Source organism: Stomoxys calcitrans, chromosome 3 (genome assembly GCF_963082655.1).
Source record: "Stomoxys calcitrans chromosome 3, idStoCalc2.1, whole genome shotgun sequence".
Classification (NCBI taxonomy): domain Eukaryota; kingdom Metazoa; phylum Arthropoda; class Insecta; order Diptera; family Muscidae; genus Stomoxys; species Stomoxys calcitrans.
This window is the reverse complement of record NC_081554.1, coordinates 99,248,364-99,269,389: the sequence shown is the minus strand read 5'-3', so window position 1 is coordinate 99,269,389 and position 21,026 is coordinate 99,248,364. Positions and strand designations below refer to the sequence as shown.

Here is a 21,026-nt window from a genome sequence, read left to right as displayed (position 1 = left end):
TGCTGCTAAGTTATGAAGGGGATGTTGGAAGAAACAAATAAAAGCGTGTTAAGTTGGGCCGGGCCGAATCTTATATGCCAAAACGACTAAGAATTGGGCTTTTAAGGGGCTCAAGAAGTAAAATAGAGAGATCGGTTTATAGGGGAGCTGTATCAGGCTAACGACCGATTCGGACGATATTTGACACGTATGTTGGAGGTCATGGGAGAAGCCGTTGTACGCCTTTTAGGAGCTCAAGAAGTCAAGATTCGAGATCGGTCTATATGACTGCTATATCAGGTTATTGACCGATTTGAACCACAATTAGCACAGTTGTTGGAAGTTACAACAAAACACGTCATGAGAGTTTTCAGCCAAATCGGATAGGAACTGCGCCCTCTATAGGCTCAAGAAATCAAGACCCCAGATCGGTTTATATGACAGCTATATCACGATTTAGACCGTTTTGAACCATAATTAGCACAGTTGTTGGAATTCATAACAAAACACGTCATGTCAAATTTCAGCCAAATCGGATCAGAATTCCGTCCTCTAGTAGCTCAAGAACCTAGATCGGTTTATATGACAGCTATATCAAAACATGGACCGATATGGCCCATTTACAATCCCAAGCGACCTACATTAATAAGAAGTATTTCTGCAAAATTTCAAGTGGATAGCTGTACTCCTTCGAAAGCTTTCGTGCTTTCGAAAGACAGACGAACGGACGGACGTTTCTAGATTGACTTAAAATGTCATGACAATCAAGAATATATATATTTTATGAGGTCTTAGACGAATATACCCTCCATCCTTTGGTGAAGGGTATAAAAAAAGGACAGTCATGTACACATCATAAGAGCAATAACGAAAAATGCGAGCGAGTTCAGTCACATTTCCAAATGTATGCCAATGGATGGATCAGGTAGCTATTTTACAATAATATTCCATAAATTAAAATCATATCTTCCAACAAAATTTCGAAATAAATGGCTAAAGTGTTCAAAACAAGTAACAGCAAACATAAAACATAGGTTAAAAATGTTTTTCTGAAGATTTGGTTTGCTTCAGTTGACGGAAAAATGTGCTAATACAGCAGCAATATGTTCGCTGAATAAGTGTAGATATCATTGTTATCCTATTTTCAGCAGACAAAAACTGCTGTTTTAGCAAACATTTTTTTGCTTAAATAACAAATTTGGTACAAAGGCCAAGTGGAAAAAGAATCTCGAAACTTAATGTCAGAAATTTGAGTTGCAGCCCAGAAGATCGAGTGGCTTAATAGATCCTATTCTCTAAATAATAATTGTTCCTAAGACAGACCCATTTTTAAGCATACTGTTCGACTTGACTCGATTTCGCCAAGTCCGCCAGTCCGTCCAGGTTTTGTCGTAATCGAAGTTAAAGTCATTTTCGTTGTCCAACCACCTTGAAAACTGTCAAGCATCAATTTTTGCCTTTCCTTCATCGTTTTCATTTGATGTGGTTAAATTTTGGATAAATAAAAAAAAAATAAAAACTCTCGACAGCAACACCACGTCTATGTCGAGATCGGTCCTTACTTTGATTAATTGCGCGATACGGTTGATGAATGAGCTTTCTTCCTTAATTTGTAAATAATCACTGTACCACTATCTATTGGGAATTGATTGATACAATATATGCAAATCCTCTCTTAGTTCTCCTAAATATTGTAACATTTGAAAACACTGACATCCCTTAAAGTGCAACTCTTTAATTTCAATTGAACCACAATAATAGATGGTGGGTGTTTTGGTGCGAATGTCGATGGTTTTGGTACTTACATTCATTGCCAGGTATCGTGTGGCCTGGAATGCCGATGCCACCACCCACAACACCACTTCCAGGATGATAGCTGTAGCCATTTTGTGTGGCATAAAGGGCGCTCTTTTGTTCCTCCATGCTCAGTGCCAAATCCATGGAATGTTCGAGAGCCTTGTTGTCCAGACCACTGGCCGGATAGTAGGGCGGCGGTGCTTGGCTCTGCTGGGCAGCGACAATTGATGGTCGCACCGAATCCATTTCATAATCTTTAGCGGCCGCACTCTTTTTCGATTGATTGCGCTTGCAACGGCAGAACATGAGTAGCAGGCCAACGAAAAGGGCAAAAACGATACACGAAACGATTATGGCAATTAAGGTTGGTGTGGCCAAAGCGGAAGCCTCTGCAATATAGGAACGGCCAACTGCAAAGAAATCGAACATTAAATTTTAATTAATACATGTGTGGCAGGGCAAATTTATACGGATACTCACTCTCGGCATCGGTATATGCTCCGCAGTGCTCATGGTTCGAACGCAAGCAGAGTTTAACGCGCACTATGGGACTGTGGTCATCCTCAAGAGCCAAAGTATTCATGCTCATGTCGTCTTCGTCATCGTCGTTTATGGAATGGCCCAAAGCCCGACCCGAGGTACTACGACGAGGTGCCACCAAGCGGTCGAGAACTGTCTCCTTGAATGTGGGACCGTTGCCTGACAACTGAAGATTTACTTGGTCGATTACTTCCCAGGCCGCCGCAGGTGTGTCGCTATTCGTCATCGATTCGACCACAGCGATGAGAGAAAGGCATGTTGCGCCCACATTAATGCCCAAAGTTCTGGAATTGGGGTCATAGGTGACATGCAGAGGGGGAGGAATTTTGCTAACTTTAGTGGTGGTAAGAATTTCATTGGAATACTGGGAATTGCCCTTTGTATTCAAGGCATTCACTTTAAAGGCATAGCTCTGATGTTGATCGAGTGGCGTGACCTTGCATGGATTGTCACGATGACAATCGAACTCCATCCATTCGGTATTGCTGGTGGCCAAGGTGGCGCAGTCGGGTATCAATTGTTCCTCTCGCGGCATGGGCACTCGGCGATAGCTGACAAAGAATTTTGTGTTGCTAATGCCACCATCAAAGCCGGGGTCCCAGGAAAGAGTGACATAGTTGTGGCCAACATCAATAGCTCGCGTATTGGTGGGTTTCTCGGGGGCTCCTTTCTGTTGTAGGCGTATGGGAGCTCGTATGGTGTTTAAGGAGTTGACAACACGACAGGTGTATTCACCGTAATCGGCATGGGTGAGAGAATTAATGCGCAGGACGGAAGTGTAGATATCATTGTTATCGGTGGTGGTGCTTATTTCATAGTGCCCATCCGAAGACATGGTCAGTGGAGAGGGATTGTTGCCAAACTGCCATTGGAATTCGGGTTTGGGATAGGCTTGCACCTTGCACACTACTTCGGCTGTCTCCCGGATATCATAGGCCACCTTATTGTACTGGTGCAGTACAAGTGGCTCGTGTTCGATTCTTAGCTGCATGCTGGAGTTGGCAGAATTGACCTCGTTCTCGTATAGACATGTATAAAGCCCTCTATCCATGGGCACCAATTGATTGCCATTAGGTCTGGCCTTGCCGCGGAATTTTAACATACTTTGGACGGTCACCATGCCATTGGGGCCCTGATCGGGGTTGGTTTTTACCTCGTACAGATTAAGCTCGGGCAAAATTTCCACCCCATCTTTAAGCCAGCGTACAGTGGGTGCCGGCTTGCCTTTGGCGCTGCAAGTGACCGCGTAGTCGGTGTCGGCAACCCGGCGGGTCATGTGCTGTTGCAACTTGGCAAGAAATTGAGGTGGCTGATGTATCTCCAACACAATAGTCGCCATTTTTCCAATGCCCAATTCGTTGACTGCATGGCAATGGTATTTCCCCTCATTGCCCAAATGGGCCTTGGGGATGGAATACTGGGGCCCTTGAGCTAAAATCTTCTGCGTCGCCGAAAATTCACCCTCCATGTCACGGAACCAACGGTACTGGGGCACTGGCCAGCCCGGCGGATTGGCAGAGCAAGTCAATGTTACTCCATTGCCGACATGCACAATGGGTTTATTGGGCGTTATGTACGCCTGGCCGGGACGATGGCGTACCAAAAGAGCCACTGTGGAATTCCCAACACGTTCACTGCGCTCCTGGCCGTATGATTGAATTACATTCACAGCTCTGCAAATGTAATTGCCAGCATTTTCGGCTCTCACCGAAGACAGGGTCAATACATCACCCGAATAGCGGAATTCTGGTGCTCCTTCCTTCAACCATTCCACGGTTATGGGTGCCGGATTGGATGTAACGTTGCAACGAACATTTACCGTTTCTCCTTCTTCTGCTTCCCGAGTCTTCGTCTCGATGACCACAGTGGGTGGATAGAGAATGTCCAGAATCAATTCCTGTTCGCCAGTTTTGCCCAAATTATTGTCGGCCGAACATGTGTACTTGCCGGCATCCTGAATGCTGACACGGTGAATGGTATGCACAAGGCTCGAACTAATGAATCGGCCTTTGCGTGTCCAGCGTACATTAGGCACCTTGGGTTTGGCATCAACGTTACACTCCAATTTGGCAGTGCGATCACGTTCGACACGCAGCGGATTCTCAGGACCAACTTCAACGCGTGGATAATCTGAAAAATAAGCAGAGCAAAGAAAAACAAGTGTAAATATCAACAAGGACAACATTCAAATTCTAGCTAAGTCTGAGCATGGCAGGGAAAGGCCTGCGAAAAGAAATTAATAAACATAAAAACTGCTTGGGTGGCATGTGTCAAAAATCGCAAGGCAAGCCCCCCCCCAAAGACTGATAACTGGGTAATGATGAGCTTTAAGGGCCTTAATTGAATCGGAGGAAACTGGATATGGAGGAGAGGCAAGAATAATGATTTAGTTGCAGGAAAAATGAAAGAAACGAATTATTAATAATCGCTTGAGTTTCTTTTGTCTGCTCCTCTCTCCGCCACATGTCTCTTGTCCAAGAATGATTCAAAGGAATTATTTTCGTTTTTTTTTTTTTGTTTGTTTTACTCTCCTTTACATGGTTCGACGTTTCCAACGAAACTTATTAAAATTCAAGCACGCACGACTGCTCTAGCCCGTCCTCCCTTCTGACGAGTAGGTAGTAGGTTTGATTTCCATCTGTGTGTAATCTTGGGTTAATTAGCAACAATATTTCGTGGCAAACAGCATCAAATCTCTGAAAATCACTTCGTTATCGTGAGATGATAAGAAACTGCTGGCAACAAAAAATGCAATTTACTTCACTAAGGTGCCTGGAATGGATTGGTGGCAGGCAGGCGGGCAGCCAAACAGAAACACAATTCATCATTAATACCGAGCACATATGAACCATTAACCTCATACCCATGGCCGATGAACGAAGAACGATAACCTTGGCCGGGACAAAGTTCAGGACCAGCAAATTCGCAGAACCCGGGTGTTTAACTACTTGTGTGATTGCCGTGGTCAACATGCTAAAGCAGAGCCACGAGAACAACTACCACCCACTAGCGCAATGCAAATTCGGTGTAAAAAACATTGGCTGAGCCACCATGTCCAAGACAAGTAATTAAAACACTTTGCACTATCTGTGGTGACTCAATTGGAGTTAATTTCATCCTTCGCTTTTGCGTAATAAGTTTCGTGAACAAAGCCAAGAAGGAATGCAAAAGTTTTGGTGTATGAGTACGGCGGCCATATGGCATATATCCACAATGGTTGCAATTAAATTGCACCAGGTGTAGCCGAGCTCGAAACCACTCGCATTCCAATTATATGGACTCGTATTTTACTGTATGTGCTTTGTGTGGGCTCTGCTCGCCTTCATTGTGGTTCCTTATGAAAGGATTCTTAGGTTGCATAAGTGCCGCTGCTGACAACTGGTGGCATTGGTGGTGGCGCTGGAAAAAAAAACGTAAATGAAGCAGATTTTTAACGACTCTAATAAGGTCACCAAGGAAGACCAAAACTGTTTACATAGGATTTTATTTACGTACGTACGTTCGGGGCATCCCTGGTCAATGTCCATACAATTCCCCAACAGAGGTTGCCTCGTAATGGTTGAGTATGAATGGCAAAAGGTGACCATATTATGGTTTAAATGAAAATTAAAAACCTAAATTTGTATTGCCTTTAAAAGGGAATTTCAAATGAAGAATGAATCTCCTGGGTCCCACAGCCTTTTAGTGGCCTACAACTTTGACAAAGATCACTCTGACCAGGCAGAATGACAGCAGTCCCATACAATTTGAAAAGCAAGTTTCAAAAGTCTTAATTAAATGTGTTGGTGTTATATCGACTGGTCCGTACTGGCATAAAACAAATTCTTGTCCCAACTTGGTCACTCTAGTCCTTAATTTCCATTTGGAATGGAAAGAGCAATCGGAGATTAGATATTCCTTCTCAACATTTCAATTGCAAGACAAAGTCGGGCAAATTATCCACAATCACATAGTAAATAATTGCAGAGCTAATCAAACAATTTCAAGTTGAGCGACACGAAAAAAAGACAGCAGCAGCAATGAAAGAAAGAAAGTGTCCATTGCAATGCCTTGAAGATATTTAAATAAGATATAACGTACATTCGTTCAAGTAACTGAGAAAAACCTTTTTCTTGGAATATCATCGTTGACGTCACCTTTTCTCCAATATAAAATTGAAATATTAGTTCAAAATTACTTAAATTTTAATTTCCATTGCTGGAGTTCAAAAATACTTACTAGAAATTAGGAACAATTTACTAACTGTTTGTAAATGCTGAACTAAAATTTAATTTTAAGACTATGACATTATTAATTGCAAAAATATGTAAGGAAAGGCAAAAGTCGGGCGGTGCCGACTGCACCTACACTACAAGTACAATGTGGGAGCTATATCCAATTCAGAACCAATTTAAATGAACCTCGGTGGATGTTTTCAGATGGGTTAATAAACAATCCATATCAAATTTTGAGCAAATATTTTCGAACTGTATTTACTACGGTTGACAAATAACATCATTATTGCAAATTACACAAAATCTGACGAACATTATATATAGGGGAGCAATATCTAAATCTGAACCGATATCGACAAAACTTCTTAGATATTGTGATAGACGTTGAGGAAAGCGTTGGGCATAATTTTGGCAAGATTCGTGAAAATATGCAGTGGCTCTTGGAGTAAAAACCGGGCGATATACATATGTGAAACCTGTATCTAAATGTGGGCCGCTAATGTCGAGAGTTATACGAAAATCCTTCCTGCCAAATTTCGAGAGAATCGGTTAGCAAATGAGCACTTTATTGCAATATTTCTCAAAATCGGAAGAACATATATATGGGAGCTATATCCAAATCTCAACCGATTTTTTCCAAATAATAGGCTTCGTCTCTAGGCCAAAAAACATGCGCGTACCAAATTTTAAGATGATCGGCAAAAACTGCGACCTTTGCTTTGTACACAAATGAACATGGACAGACGGAATCAGAAAGTGAAAGAATTAGAAAGCGATTCTGAGTCGATCGATGTACTTATCAATGAGTCTATCCCCCTTCATCTGGGTGTTACAAACAAATGCACTAAGTTATAATACCCTATACCTCAGTAGTGGTGTAGGGTATAAAAATCATGTTTTCGAGATTCGAATTCGAGGCGTTTTTTTGGTAAAGCAGAATCACATGATGCAATAAAAGAAAAAGTTTTATCTAATTTATAATTTAAATGTTTCATATGAAAATTTTAGGCGTTAATATTTTGTTTCGAAGCATAGATATAATAGTTGTAGTTATTTTGTCTGCTGTAATTCAAATTCCTTCAAAAACAAAAAATCGTAGAAAATGGAAAACATTTTTCGTTATTTGCTTTCAAAATTGAATGATAAGATGAAATATAAAAATTTTTCAAATACTAATTACATTTTTGAGCTTTTTACACTTCAACCATGTAAACACAGCAGAAAATGTTTGCTGTTTTAGCAGACAAATGCCGTTTTTTCTGTTTTTACTAAAAAAATGTTCTTAGTGTACCATCTACAGAATGGCATCTGACTTGTAAGAATCGTAACAAAGTTTTCGTTAGTTGAAGTCTCCAGACGATACCTCTAAAATAACATGTGAATTTAGAATTTTTCACAAAATTTTATTGAAATATATTATGTAGAGGATCAGCCATTTAGAATATATGTATGTATGTATATCAAAATGGCCATTGGGACTACACTTTATATGATTATTGGCATATGATTTCTAATCCATTTAGACCACACAAGACTTATATGTCGGAGGTCATACCGGATGCCAAGGTAGGTGCTCAAGGAACCGAATCGGAAAATCGCTTTATGTGGAACCCAACATAAATATGGCAAGCCCACACAGGCACGTTGTACCCTCTTTTACAATGCACAGAAAAACATTTCCTTTCATTTGAAGTCTAAACTTCTAGGTCTTATGGTTAAATCTTGGCTTTAAAAGTTTGTGTACAATATTGAAAAAAAAAAAATGTAAAGTCAACAACAAAATTTAGTGCAACAACAGAAAGTCTGTTTATGTTTTTAGTGGGTGCTCAGATACTTGACTTGTAAAAACCTGCTTGGGACTTTTACAAGCGGGCGGAACGGGCTCTCAAGATCTTGTTTCATGTTTCAATGCAACTTCGTACTCTTTCGTCAAAATCCTTTTATTATTTGACACCCAGATTGACATAAACAGGCTGAATGTACCATTAAGAAGGATTGCCGGTCCTGGAGATACTTGGCTCAAATTCGTTCTCTACTCTCAAATATCTCTAATTTGAGCCCCATATTTTCATAATTACATGTCCGCTAAGACGTTTTGGGTTTAAGGCCCTATGAAACTTGAATCCATATTTAAATGCAGAGATGCCCAGCCGTTTACGGTAGCGTTGATGGCAAGTCACGCGTATTCTTATTATTGAGAAGACACGAATGAACGAACATGCGCAGCGGTATGTTTTTCTGTTCTATTTTAAAAACAAAAATTTTTGTTCATTTACAAACAGTAATCATTCAGTCCAAAAAAATGATTTTTTAGTTACTGAGAAAATTAAAAATACTTAAAGAGAGTAATAAAAACATAGTCACATTTTCATTTTGGACATCGCTGTTTTAATGTTAAGTTCGTACTCTACTTTTAAAACCTTTGCAATTGAGTGCCAGCTTGTCATGATCGAGTGTTTTTTGATATTGAGATGAACCCCAGGTACTTGACACTTGAGTCACCATATTGTCATGATCGCGCCCATGTCCCATGGCCGCGGGTTTTACGCACCGGATTGACCCGATTGAACCCTTCACCGACAAGGGCTGTCGCCTCAGAGTACGTGTTCGCCCTTTGTTCGCCATGGGAGAGTAACCCGGAGTGCCTAACCCAGAACCACCTCCACCATTGGTTGGTATTGGTGAGGTGTAACCAGTGCATGAAGTGGGTGTATTTCCGATCTTGCACCGGCCTTACGTCACTACGGGAATATAGTCACACTTTATATGTTGCAAGGTGTTGTGCGAACATAGACAGCAGTGAGTCACAAGCGTCGTCGCCTTCTGCGTCCTCGTCGTCGGCCTATGTAACCCCTCGGACAACAGAACATATTGGTTGCAGCGATCCAGGAGACAAAACTAACCAAAAACTGCAGCCTGCACAGTTAGTACGGATACAATGTACCACGTGAGGATCGCTCTAGAAAAAGGTTAGCGCTTGTGACCCCAATAAGGAGTACATGGGGATAGCAGTCAGGCCCGGTACTGCTGGGATAGAGCTATACAACGTGTATATACCGTCAGTTGGTAGCTGCGACCCAGTTAATGGCCAAGCTTACAAGCCCTACTGTCTCGCCGTCTGGTTCTAGGAGAATTTAATGCGCATCACGTTTCTTGGCATTCTCCCCTAGGTAACGATCAGCGGGTCATAGCTATGGCAGAGTAGATTGAAGGCTCCACGTTTTGCACGGTGAATGAGGATGTCCCCACTAGGATTACGAGGAGGTGCAGCAGCCCGCCAGACATTTCCATTGCATCCCCTGAGTGACGTACCCTGGCAAGCCCTCATTTCTTTGGGATCAGACCACCTCCTCATAATTCTCAACATCGACAGACTGACCGACCGACTCTGAGCATCGGACGTTTATCAATCTGAAGAACGCCAATCGGGTCGGCTTCAGAGAGTACACCAATCGCCGCTTCAATCCGTGACATTATTAAAGCAGCACCCTCTTCCTTTATACTAACCGTTCGAATACCCCAAGTGCGGCCCAACTTCCCGGCACAGTAGTACACGCAAGCGAGTGTGATGGGATTCGTTGCACGGACCCCACTAACCCCAGAACTAGCGAACTAAATTTGGAAATTAGCGAACACAAATGGAATTTGTGGCATGAACACTTGGAGCAATGTTACTTAGGTAAAAGGCATGACAGGTGGCCGGTATAAGGGATTACAGGACACTTTTCGGTTGTTCAACCGTCAATTTGTCGTGCATCCAGGAGCCAGGCCTGAAACTCTGAGTATCGAATTATATGTTGTGGAATTTAGGCATACGAAATTGACACAGTAGAGTGATACAGGGAGTTCCCAAGGCGGGGTGATATCTCCGGCACTGTCTAACATCTATTTATCCTCCATTTTCAAAGGTTTTTACTAGTGAAAATTATTTTAAATAATACATTCTGCACTGCTCTGGAAAAGTACCTTTCGATTAATGACAACTTCATTGGAATACATTCAGCCGTTTGGCCCTTATATGTCGCCTTTATAAAACCCTTGGCCGTTTAACAATATACAATGCGTTATGGAAGATAAGTGGCCCAGTAAATCTTAACGAAAGTTCAGTCTTATAGCAGTGGACTTGAATTGCTTATAATGTTAATTGATCTGTGAAAATTACAACCGCCCTAATCGGCTTAAAAGGATTTGGTCTCATTTTCCGAATAAAAAGGCTGATACGTGAGGAGTATAAAAACCCCTTTGCTAAATAAAAAGGAAAATTCAAACATTGTTTAACTTTCGACTTGGACATTGAGGAACGTACCAAATAAGACATTACCACTATTTGAAGGTTAGTATACATATGTATTATTCCATTTCTTCCCAATTAAAGCCATTTTTAATTTCAATTTTGTTATGACACATAAACAAAACTTAAACCATGACTAATTCTAGTAGAACATCAAATTTATTTTCGAAAACGATCCAGACAATAACATCTTTTATATTTTTCTTCACCTTTTATTTTGACAAATAATTTACAATTTTTTGTCTACAAATAACAAAAAATAAACAAATTCAGCAAATAAAGCAACAACATCTTAAAACAAGGGCCCAAAACTACAAAGACAATATAATAAAATAGTTACCAAACTTCACAACAACTACATACACAATATAGCAGTTAGAAAAACGAAAAAAAAAAATACTGTAAGCATAAAAAGATGAAAGATGCGAGGTGTGTTGCATAAGTTAACTTTTAATTGAAAAACAGATAAATTATTAACAATTTGTGGATTCAAGATGTTCGCCAGTTTTCAACTTGTAAATATTATAAAACTAAACTCGGAAAACAATTCGAACCAGTAAGGAAAGGCAAAAGTCGGGCCAGGCCGACTATATAATACCCTACACCACCTAGTATACGTGCTACTTTTGATATATAAAACTTATCTCCAAATCTAGTCAGAATTGAATTTTGCATACCTATTGAAATATTGACAAATCGGATAAAAAATATATATGGGAGTAGTAAATTCAAATCGAAATCGAATGTTATGAAATTTTACACACGTATTGGGAAGTCACATTAAACACCTCGTGCTAAATCTTGTTAAGATCGGACTAAAATTGTGGCTTCGACAGCCAGCAAATTCCATATCGGATGAAAGATATATATGTGAGCTATATCTAAATCTGGACCGATTTTTATGAAATTTTGTACACATATGTAGATGTCGAATAAAACACCCCATGCCAAATTTTGTATAGATCGAAGAAATATTATGGCTTCTACAGCCTTAAAAGGTCATATCGGATGAAAAATATATATGGGAGCTAAATCTGGACCGATTTTCATGAATTTTGTACACACATTAGAACGTCAAATAAAACACCTCAGACAAAATCTTTTAAAGATCGGACTAAAATTGTGGTTTCCACAGCATTAAAAGTCCATATCGGATGAAAGATATATATAGGAGCTATATCTAAATCTGGACCGATTTTTATAAAATTTTGCACACATCTGTAGACCTCAAATTAAAAACTACGTGCCAAGTTTTGTAATCGGACCAAAATAGTGGCTTCTACAGCCTAAAGGCCATATCGGATGAAAGACATATTTGAGAGCTATATCTAAATCTGAACCGATTTTTTTCAAAATCAATACCGTTCGTCCTTGGGCCAAAAAAGTGACATGTGCAAAATTTCAAGACAATCAAACATTAAATACGACCTGTACCTTGATCACAAGAATACATAGCTAAATCGAATGAGGAAGTGATTCTAAGCTGATCGGTTTGCTTATGAATGAGTCTAGCTCTTCTCCTTCTTAGCGTTTCCAACAAATGCACAAACTTATAATACTCTGTACCACAGTGGGGGTGTAGGAAAAGTAAACTTCTTTTGTGAAAAACGTTTGACTTTGTTTACGATGAAAAAACGTGTTTTTGCGATAAACTCTTGCAAAAAATTTTGACAAATATAAAGTTTTGTTTACCCTGACATTATTTCTGGGTTTAAACTGGGTTTTCTTTATTTATAAATTAATTTAACGTCTTACTTTTGTATTTGTGTTCTGTTTTCAATTTTTAAATAAATAAAACAAAGAATTACTTATGAAAGTTGTTGTTTTCGCACATTTTAATACCTAATTTGAGAATGATATTTCTTGATCGCGTAAATATTACCATACAATGTATGTGCCTTCGAAATTCGCGTGCCTTTTGCTTGTAGCTCTAATGATTTTTGTCATTGAACATAGCAGCAGTTTTGTACCTAAGGCGAAACTTTAAAAATTTGTTCTTTTCGAATTTACTATCCGTACTCCACCGAGCTGCGCAACATACTGACTGCTCTTTGCTCATTCAAAACAACAACAGGAAAAATCTTGAGTGAAGAAAGTGTCTACACCAATGAAAAACACACAATTTCAATTATGTGCAAGCCCTTGGACTTGTTTGGTATTACTTTCATGTGTTTCTTAATGGAATGTTCATGGACAGATTTTAAATTTTTTACGTAATATTTTAGTTATGTGCAATAGTGTAAGTATTTTTGCCCACGACTGCTCTATACGCTCAAATATTCGGTCTTTCTCACTAGTAGAAGATACACAAGAAAATAATTATTGTTCTGGTAAATGAATAATCGTTTACGGCTTTCGAAGTGCTCTTTCCATTAAAGAGTTTTTAGTTGTACAACAAAAAAAGGCCATTTATCATAGATGAAGCTGCTAAAGGGTTTACAATAAACAAAGTTGGATACGTTTATGGGCACATTTGATATTTTGAAACGAAACGTTGCACAGTTACTGTAAAAAAAACAATTTTTCGTAAAAAAAGTATTTTGTTTATCATTTTATTTTTTTTTTTTTGCGTGTGCTAACATATACATATGTATTTATATTCGTATGAGAAAGAAAGACTAATTGCACAAATTTAAACCCTTTACAGTTAAACCTTTTGCTACTGGCCCTCGTATATACATATTAACATTTTATGTATGGCAACGTTAACATTTTGTTTATTCTCAACCTTAAATCTGTGGCAGTCTTGTATGCCTGAGCGATATATCTCGCCAGAAAGACATAAAACTCCAATTTTTCTTGTACAAGAGTAATGATTTGTTCATACATTTCATTTTGGCCCGTGATGATGTCTGCAAAAGCCTTGCAACAATAACTGTCGCTCGTCGTTAAATTGTCCGCACTTTTATTAACCAGTTTACGATTATTTTTTTTTTACACAATCAAAAGGCAAGGAATATTTTGAACATAACTAACACACCATTTGAGGTAAACACTGAGTGTTTGTAATGGCGAATTTCAATGTTCATGACAAATAAACGTTAACCATGGTAGTTATGAATGGCATATTTCCCCTCAAGTCTCTACCCTACTTTTATTGCTGTACTTTAATTTAGTTACACGGTAGTCAGAAAGTCAACAGAAGTCCGATTACATGACACTCTTGGGGGAAGTTGGTAAAAGTGACACAGACAGTATGACTGCAGCAATATTAAACCAGCAATGAATAAAGCTTTAACTTACAAATTGATGAAACCAAAAAAAAATATTTCCATGGAAGCCTTTAATGGAAGCTTTTCGCTGGGAGATGGGTGCACAGACAATTAAAGCTACGTTACTTACACCCACAGAAAAATTTTACACTAAATGTGCTCATTTTAGTACCATACTGTATTGATGTAAGGTATCAAAGCGATACCGCATGAAATGGATGAATAGAACTGTTTGCTACTACACCCAGAGAAATAAGTTTGCTGATAATATTTGAAGAAAACAGCTAACATTTTTTTAACATATAATAAGTAATCGAGGCGATTCCTCTATATATATGTATATTTTTGGCAATTTTAGACGGACATTTTTTCAAGGACCTTAATGTGATTAAAGTAGATAATTTGTCTGCTGTTCTGAAAACCTTTAAATAAAAAAAAAAGTAAAAAGGCGTTAAGTTCGGCCGTGCCGAACTTTGGATACCCGGGTAAGTCACTTTTCAACAAAATTCGGAGAAAATTCCATACCTTATGTCTCATAGCAGTTATATCGAAATATGTTCCGATTTGGACCAAATGCTAATAAGTACAAGTCATTGTTCAATTGCGTATAACAAAATATTGGTCTGTTTAGTAGCTTTATCTAAAAATAAACCGATCTGAACCATATACGACACGGACACAAGTCACTGTGTCAAATTTCAGTGAAATCGGATAATAAATGCGCCTTTTATGGGGCCAAGACTTTAAATCGAGACATCGGTCTACATGGCAGCTATATGCAAATCTGAACCGATCTGGGCCAAATTGCAGAAAGATGTCGAAGGACCTAAGACAACTCACTGTCCCAAATTTCAGCAAAATCAGATAATAAATGTGGCTTTTATGGGCCCAAAATCCTAAACCGGAGGATCGGTCTATATAGCAGCTATATCCAAATCTGGACCGATCTTGGCCAAATTGACGATGGATGTCGAAGGGCTTAACACAGTTTACTGTTCCAAATTTCACCAAAATCGGATAATAAATGTGGCTTTTATGGGCCTAAGACCCTAAACCGACCGATCGGTTTATATGGGGGCTATATCAAGATATAGTCCGATATAGCCCACCTTCGAACTTAACCTGCTAATGAACAAAAAAAAAACCGTGCAAAATTTCAGCTCAATATCTTTATTTTTAAAGACTGTAGCATGTTTTCAACAGGCAGACGGACGAACATGTCTAGAAAGTCTTAGATTTTTACGCTGATCAAGAATATATATACTCTATAGGGTCGGAAATGGATATTTCGATATGTTGCAAACGGAATGACAAAATGAATATACTCCCATTCTTCGGTGGTGGGTATAAAAAGATGTAATATATACGTTTTTTTAATAACTTTCGGCATTTGGAGGCTAAAATGGACTATTTACCATCTGAATCAGCAGAAAATATTTGTTGTTTAAGCAAAAAGTTACTAATGTCCCATTTTCTGCAGACTTTTTGTTGTTACAGCAAACATTTTTGCGGTTTTACTAACAAATTTCTCTGAGTGTATATGTTTTTCAAAGTAGGCAATTTTCTACCAAAAAAATGGTAAACCTTTTGAGTTATCGGAACGCAAAACCCAGAAACCCCATTTGGGTTTACTTTTTTCACTTCATACCCCTGTAAACATTATTTTGCACCAATAATTTTTGTAGACTCTACATTCAAAGAATAAAGTTTACTGATAGTAGCAAATACTATCTGCTGGCTGTTAGTAGTAAATTTTACTGCTATTACAGCAGTTGTTCTGCAGTCATATGACTGCTGAAAAATTTGTTGTTTGCTGAAAATAACTGGTGCATAATTTATGATGGGGTTGCTGGAAGGAGAGTGAACTAAAATAAAATAAAAGGAAAGAGAAAATAAGCTATTTTTTGAAAGAAAAGAAATTGCCTAATCGCAACCAATATAATCGAAACACGTGATCGGCAATAACAGGCCAATATTCCACAGATCACGCGTGTTGTGCGAAACAAAAATACATTCAAGTGATGACGAATACCAATAAAAAAAGGGATTTCAAGAAACAACAATATCCAGTGAAGAACATAAAAAGGGTCTTCAAAAAACAACAAACCACATCCAACAGCAGGGGTTAGAAAGCAATGGACCAAACGTCCATATCAAGGGATAGCAAGGAACAAATGATGTTATGGTAGGTAGTGGAGGCCACCGTAGCGTAGAGGTTAGTATGTCCGCCTATGACGCTTAACGCCTAGGTTCGACTACTGGCGAGACCATCAGAAATAATTTTCAGCTGTGGTTTTCCCCTCCGAATGTTGGCTACATTTGTGAGTCATATAACAACTTCTCCCAAAAAGGCGTTGCGTTTCGGCACACCGTTTGGACTCGGCTTTAAAAAAGGAGGCCCCCTATTATAGAGCTTAAACTTGAATCGGACTGCACTGTGTCCCAAAAGTGTGTCCCATGAACATTCCATTGAGGAATGGGGGCAATTTATATTCCATATTCATTTTCCATATGAAATTGTCATAAGTAGCATCGACAGTTTTGAGTAAACATTGCAAATTTTGCCCATGAAGATTCCACTAAGGAACAGGGGCAAACTTCTCACATATCAATAAGTCCGGTCCGATTCAAGTTTAAACTCAATGATAAGGGGCCTCCTTTTTATAGCCGAGTCCGAACGGCATGCCGCAGTGCGACACCTCTTTGAAGAAAAGTTTTACGAAGACGAACGCTATTGATTTTGTCCAGATTTAGATATAGCTCCCATATATATTTTTCATCCGATGTGCCCTTTTAAAGCTGTAGAAGCCATAATTTTGGTCCGATTCTTACAAAATTTGGCACAAACTGTTTTTTTAACGTCACAATATGTGTGCAAAATTTTATTGAAATCGGTCTAAGTTGAGGTATAGCTCCCATATATATTTTTCATCCGATATGCCCTTTTAAAGCTGTAGGAGCTACAATTTTGGTGCGATTTTTACAAAATTAGCATGACGTCTTAATACGTGTGCAAAATTTCATCTAAATCGGTTCAGATTTAGATATAGCTCCCATGCATAACTTTCATCCGATTTGACCTATTAAGGCTGTAATAAAAGCACAATTTTATTTTGATCTTTACCAAATTTGACACGAAGTGCTTTTTGTGACGTCCCATATATATCTTTCATCCGATATGGTTCTTTAAGGCTGTACAATGCCCAATTTTGGTCCAATCTTTACCAAATTTGGCACGAAGTGTTTTTTGACGTCCTAGTATGTGTACAAGATTTCATCAGAATCGGATCAGATTAATATATATCGCTCCCATATATATCTTTCATCCGATATGGTCTTTTAAGGCTGTAGAAGGCGAAATTTTGGTCCGATCTTTACCAAATTTGGCTCGAAGTGCTTTTTATGACGTCCTAGTATGTTTCTATATTACACTTCTGACCAAAAATGTTGTCCAATACACTAAGAGGCAACTCTCTGCGCCGCATCCCAAACAGGCAAATCGGAACAGAATGTGACTCAAATGAAGGTATTTGAGAGTACAATACGAACCTGTCATCCAGTGTTTGTATTAAATCTTTTGAATTTCTTTGCACCAGGTAGGATCATCTTTGGATATAGCTACCTATGACCTCAAGATTTAAGGCTTTTGGCCCATAAAATACTCATTTATAACTACATTTTTCCATGATCATACGGATCCTGAAGGAACGTATTATGGTCAGACAGTTGAACTCAGTCCCAGGGATCTCAATGCAGACCCCTAGGCCCATTCTGTCCTTTAGCTTTAACCCATCTGCAAACCCATAATTGTGCCGCTGGTAGCAGTGCCACGCTCTCGACCTCAATGTCGTCTCAGCTATTCGATCGGAAACTATTTCCATTCATTCCGGGCTTCCTATCGTCGCCTCGACTATGCCTTGGCAGTGTCATCAGCTCCTATTCTCTATCCATTCTTCCATCGCCTTAAATCTCATATCCGCAGTGGCTGCCCCAAACGGTTCGGATATCTAGAATAGTCTCAAGTGGGCACTTGCGATTATTCTAGATATCCGAGCCGTAGACATACAGAGAGCGTTGTGCTCTCTGAACCTCTTGTATTTTCCTTACGTTGCACCTTTTCTCCATCGTAGTCCATCAAACTACTGAGGTGTAAGTAAGTATTGGTCAAACCAAGCTCCTGTAGAGCCAGTGAACTCTCCAATTGAGGGCCACTTTCGAATGTGTGTTACTTCCAATTCAGTTTCCTGTCCAATATCGCTCCTTATTATTTGACCTTGTCAGATATCGAAGAAATGCGGCGCGGAAAATTAGCCCTCCCTTGTCTTCCTCGTGAACAAGCAGATTTCATTCTTCTCTGGGTAAACATTGAGACCCCTAGATCTAGCCCAATTATTTGCCATCGCCAAGAGTCTTTCGGCCATTCTGCATACCTGGTACGGATATATCATATAACAGATATGTATACAACATTTGTTTTCTTACACCAAAGTGTGCCTAAATACAAATTATGGTCAAAATCGGCCCACAAACAAAAAGTACATATTTTTCCACTCTCTTCAGATAAAATATGTTTAAGATCGGAGATGAAGTTTGTAAACGAAATGATAAAATTGCCAGTGTTTTTGGTGTTAATAAATTTGTATTTACTTTTTTGTGATTTCCGTTAAAGTACTTTACCTCCGCTCAAAACAAATATAACACATTACGTATTAGTAAATATTTGAATAATATCCTAGGTGGCATGTCCTCACTCGTCATTGCTACGTTTTTGGCCTAACAATGAGCAACGCATCCGCTAGAACCATGGAACTTTTATCCGGACAACAATAACATCGTCTTTTTTCCGAACCAATTTTAAATTAAAAGCATTCCATTTGTTTTGCCCGCCCGGCCCAACCGAATGAATTCTGTGAACAAATAATGCAGTTTTTTGTGTGTATTATTTTATTTTAGTTCGAGCTTGCCTTTTTTCATTCAATGTCATATGCCTTGGTATCACAAAAGCAACGAGAATAGCATGGGATGTCGTTATTTTCTATTCAAATTTGATGATTGAAATCCATGGATTTTGGATCAAGGGTGACCAGAGTAATTACAGTGAACAAAAACTATTTTCATAACATCAATTTTTTTCTACACATTTCAGCAATCAATTAAAGTATCAGTAGTAAGTTCAATTCCATATTTAATTAAATTGTTTGTTATAAAAGGCAGTAGAAGAGTTATTGGTGAACAATCTTATATAGCTTATATATAAAAATCAATTTGTGTTTGTCGGTTTGTTTGTTTGTTCCATGTAAACTCAAAAACGGCTGAGCCGATTATCTTGAAATTTTCACAGATTGTGTAGGTTGGTCTGAAAGGAAACAAAGGGTATTTTAATTTTTGATATCGGAAGGGGGCGGACCCTCCCCCTAACCCCAAAAGTACCACCCAAAAATAAAAATGTAACGACCAGGACAATATGGGATTCAAATGAAAGGAAATCAGGAGTAGAATACGATTTTCATACCAATAATTGGGTCCAAATAACTGAGGGGGCCGCCTCAACTCCAAAACCCCCTAAAAAAGGTTCATTGGACGAGCATGACAATATGGGACACAAATGAAAGTTATTCGGGAGTAGATTACGTATATGGTCAGAAAGAAGAAATATGCTCCCCGTTCCCCAAAAATACCACCCAAAATAACAAGTAGACCGATAAAGATAATAGGGATATCAAATGCAAGGTATTGAAGAGTAGAATACGGATATGGTATTAAAAATTGGGTTCAAGTACCCAGGAAGTCGACCTACCTCCAAAATGTCTAAAAGCAGACAATTTGGTCGTTCATATCAATATGAGGCTTGAATAAAAGATATTCGGGAGTAGATTACGAATCTGCCATATAAAATCAGATAGCCCCAAATGGGCATATGACCCATCATGACTATATGAGACTCGGTTTGTTTGTTTGTTTCGTAGAATCAAACAAAAAGGAAACATAGGTTATATAAATTTTAGAAATCGGATGGTGGCTGAACTCCCCCTTTAACCCAAAAACGCCACCCAAAACCAAAAGTGGACTGAAAGTCACAGTACGGGTATCAAATAAAAGTTATTGGACGCTAGAAAACAAATATGGTATTAAATTTTGGGTCCAAGTAGCCAGCGGGCCACCCCAACCCCAAAACTTTTCTAAACAGATATATTCGACGTTCCTATTAATGTGGGACTCAAATAAAACGCACCCGCAGTAGATTACAAATATGGCATAAAAAATTAGGTCCAAGTAATGGGAGGTCGCCCATTCTTCCATCCGCCGACCATGGCTATATGGGATTCAAATGAAAGATATTTGGGAGTAGATTAAAAATATGGCCTTAAATTTTGCATTCAAATCAAGGTGGCGCTTTCCTCCTCAAAATGCATCGAATAAGTTAATTGACCCATTATGGCAATATGGGACTCAAATAAAAGGTTTTTGAGAGTAGAAAACGAATTTGATATCCAATTTTGGGGGTACGACCTAAATCACCCCCTAAACTAAACATTATTTCAAATTATAGCAATTTGGAGCTCAAATCAACTGTATTTGGGAGTAAAGAACGAATTTGATATCTATTTTCAGGGCAAAGTACCGGTGGCCACCCCAGCCCCAAAACACCCTCAAAAGAGATGTGGGGGTGGGCACGAATTTGATATCCATATTTGAGTCGAAATGTCTACCTAAAAAGCACTTATCATTACCCTTAATTCAAAAATACCAGATCTCGGAAATTGGTAATGCGATACGTTCGAAATTTTTTGCACTATAACAGTCTCTAAAAAAAACATGGTTTCTATTGTTGGGGAAGGATGCCGCGGGAACCGCCCAGAACCCGCCAAATGGATATATAGACCAGTCACGACAATAAAGAGCCATCTGTTCGGGGAGCCGCCCCACCCCAAAATACCTCCCTATTATATAAAAGCTATTTGGGGTGGAAATTTATTGATTTTCGGGAAATTT

At 38.9% G+C, this 21,026-nt stretch overlaps 1 protein-coding gene across 3 annotated transcripts in view; it reads right to left on the bottom strand.

The window, feature by feature from the left end:
* The window catches only part of LOC106084285 (hemicentin-2), a 518,476-nt gene that overhangs the window by 66,527 nt on the left and 430,923 nt on the right, over positions 1-21,026 (bottom strand). For all 3 annotated transcript variants that reach the window (XM_059364753.1, XM_059364755.1, XM_059364754.1), the window contains exons 6-7: positions 2,257-4,446; positions 1,785-2,186 (exon numbers count right to left, since the gene is read on the bottom strand). In XM_059364753.1, the coding sequence (XP_059220736.1) occupies positions 1,785-2,186; positions 2,257-4,446 (2,592 nt within the window). The remainder of the gene's footprint in view (positions 1-1,784; positions 2,187-2,256; positions 4,447-21,026) is intronic.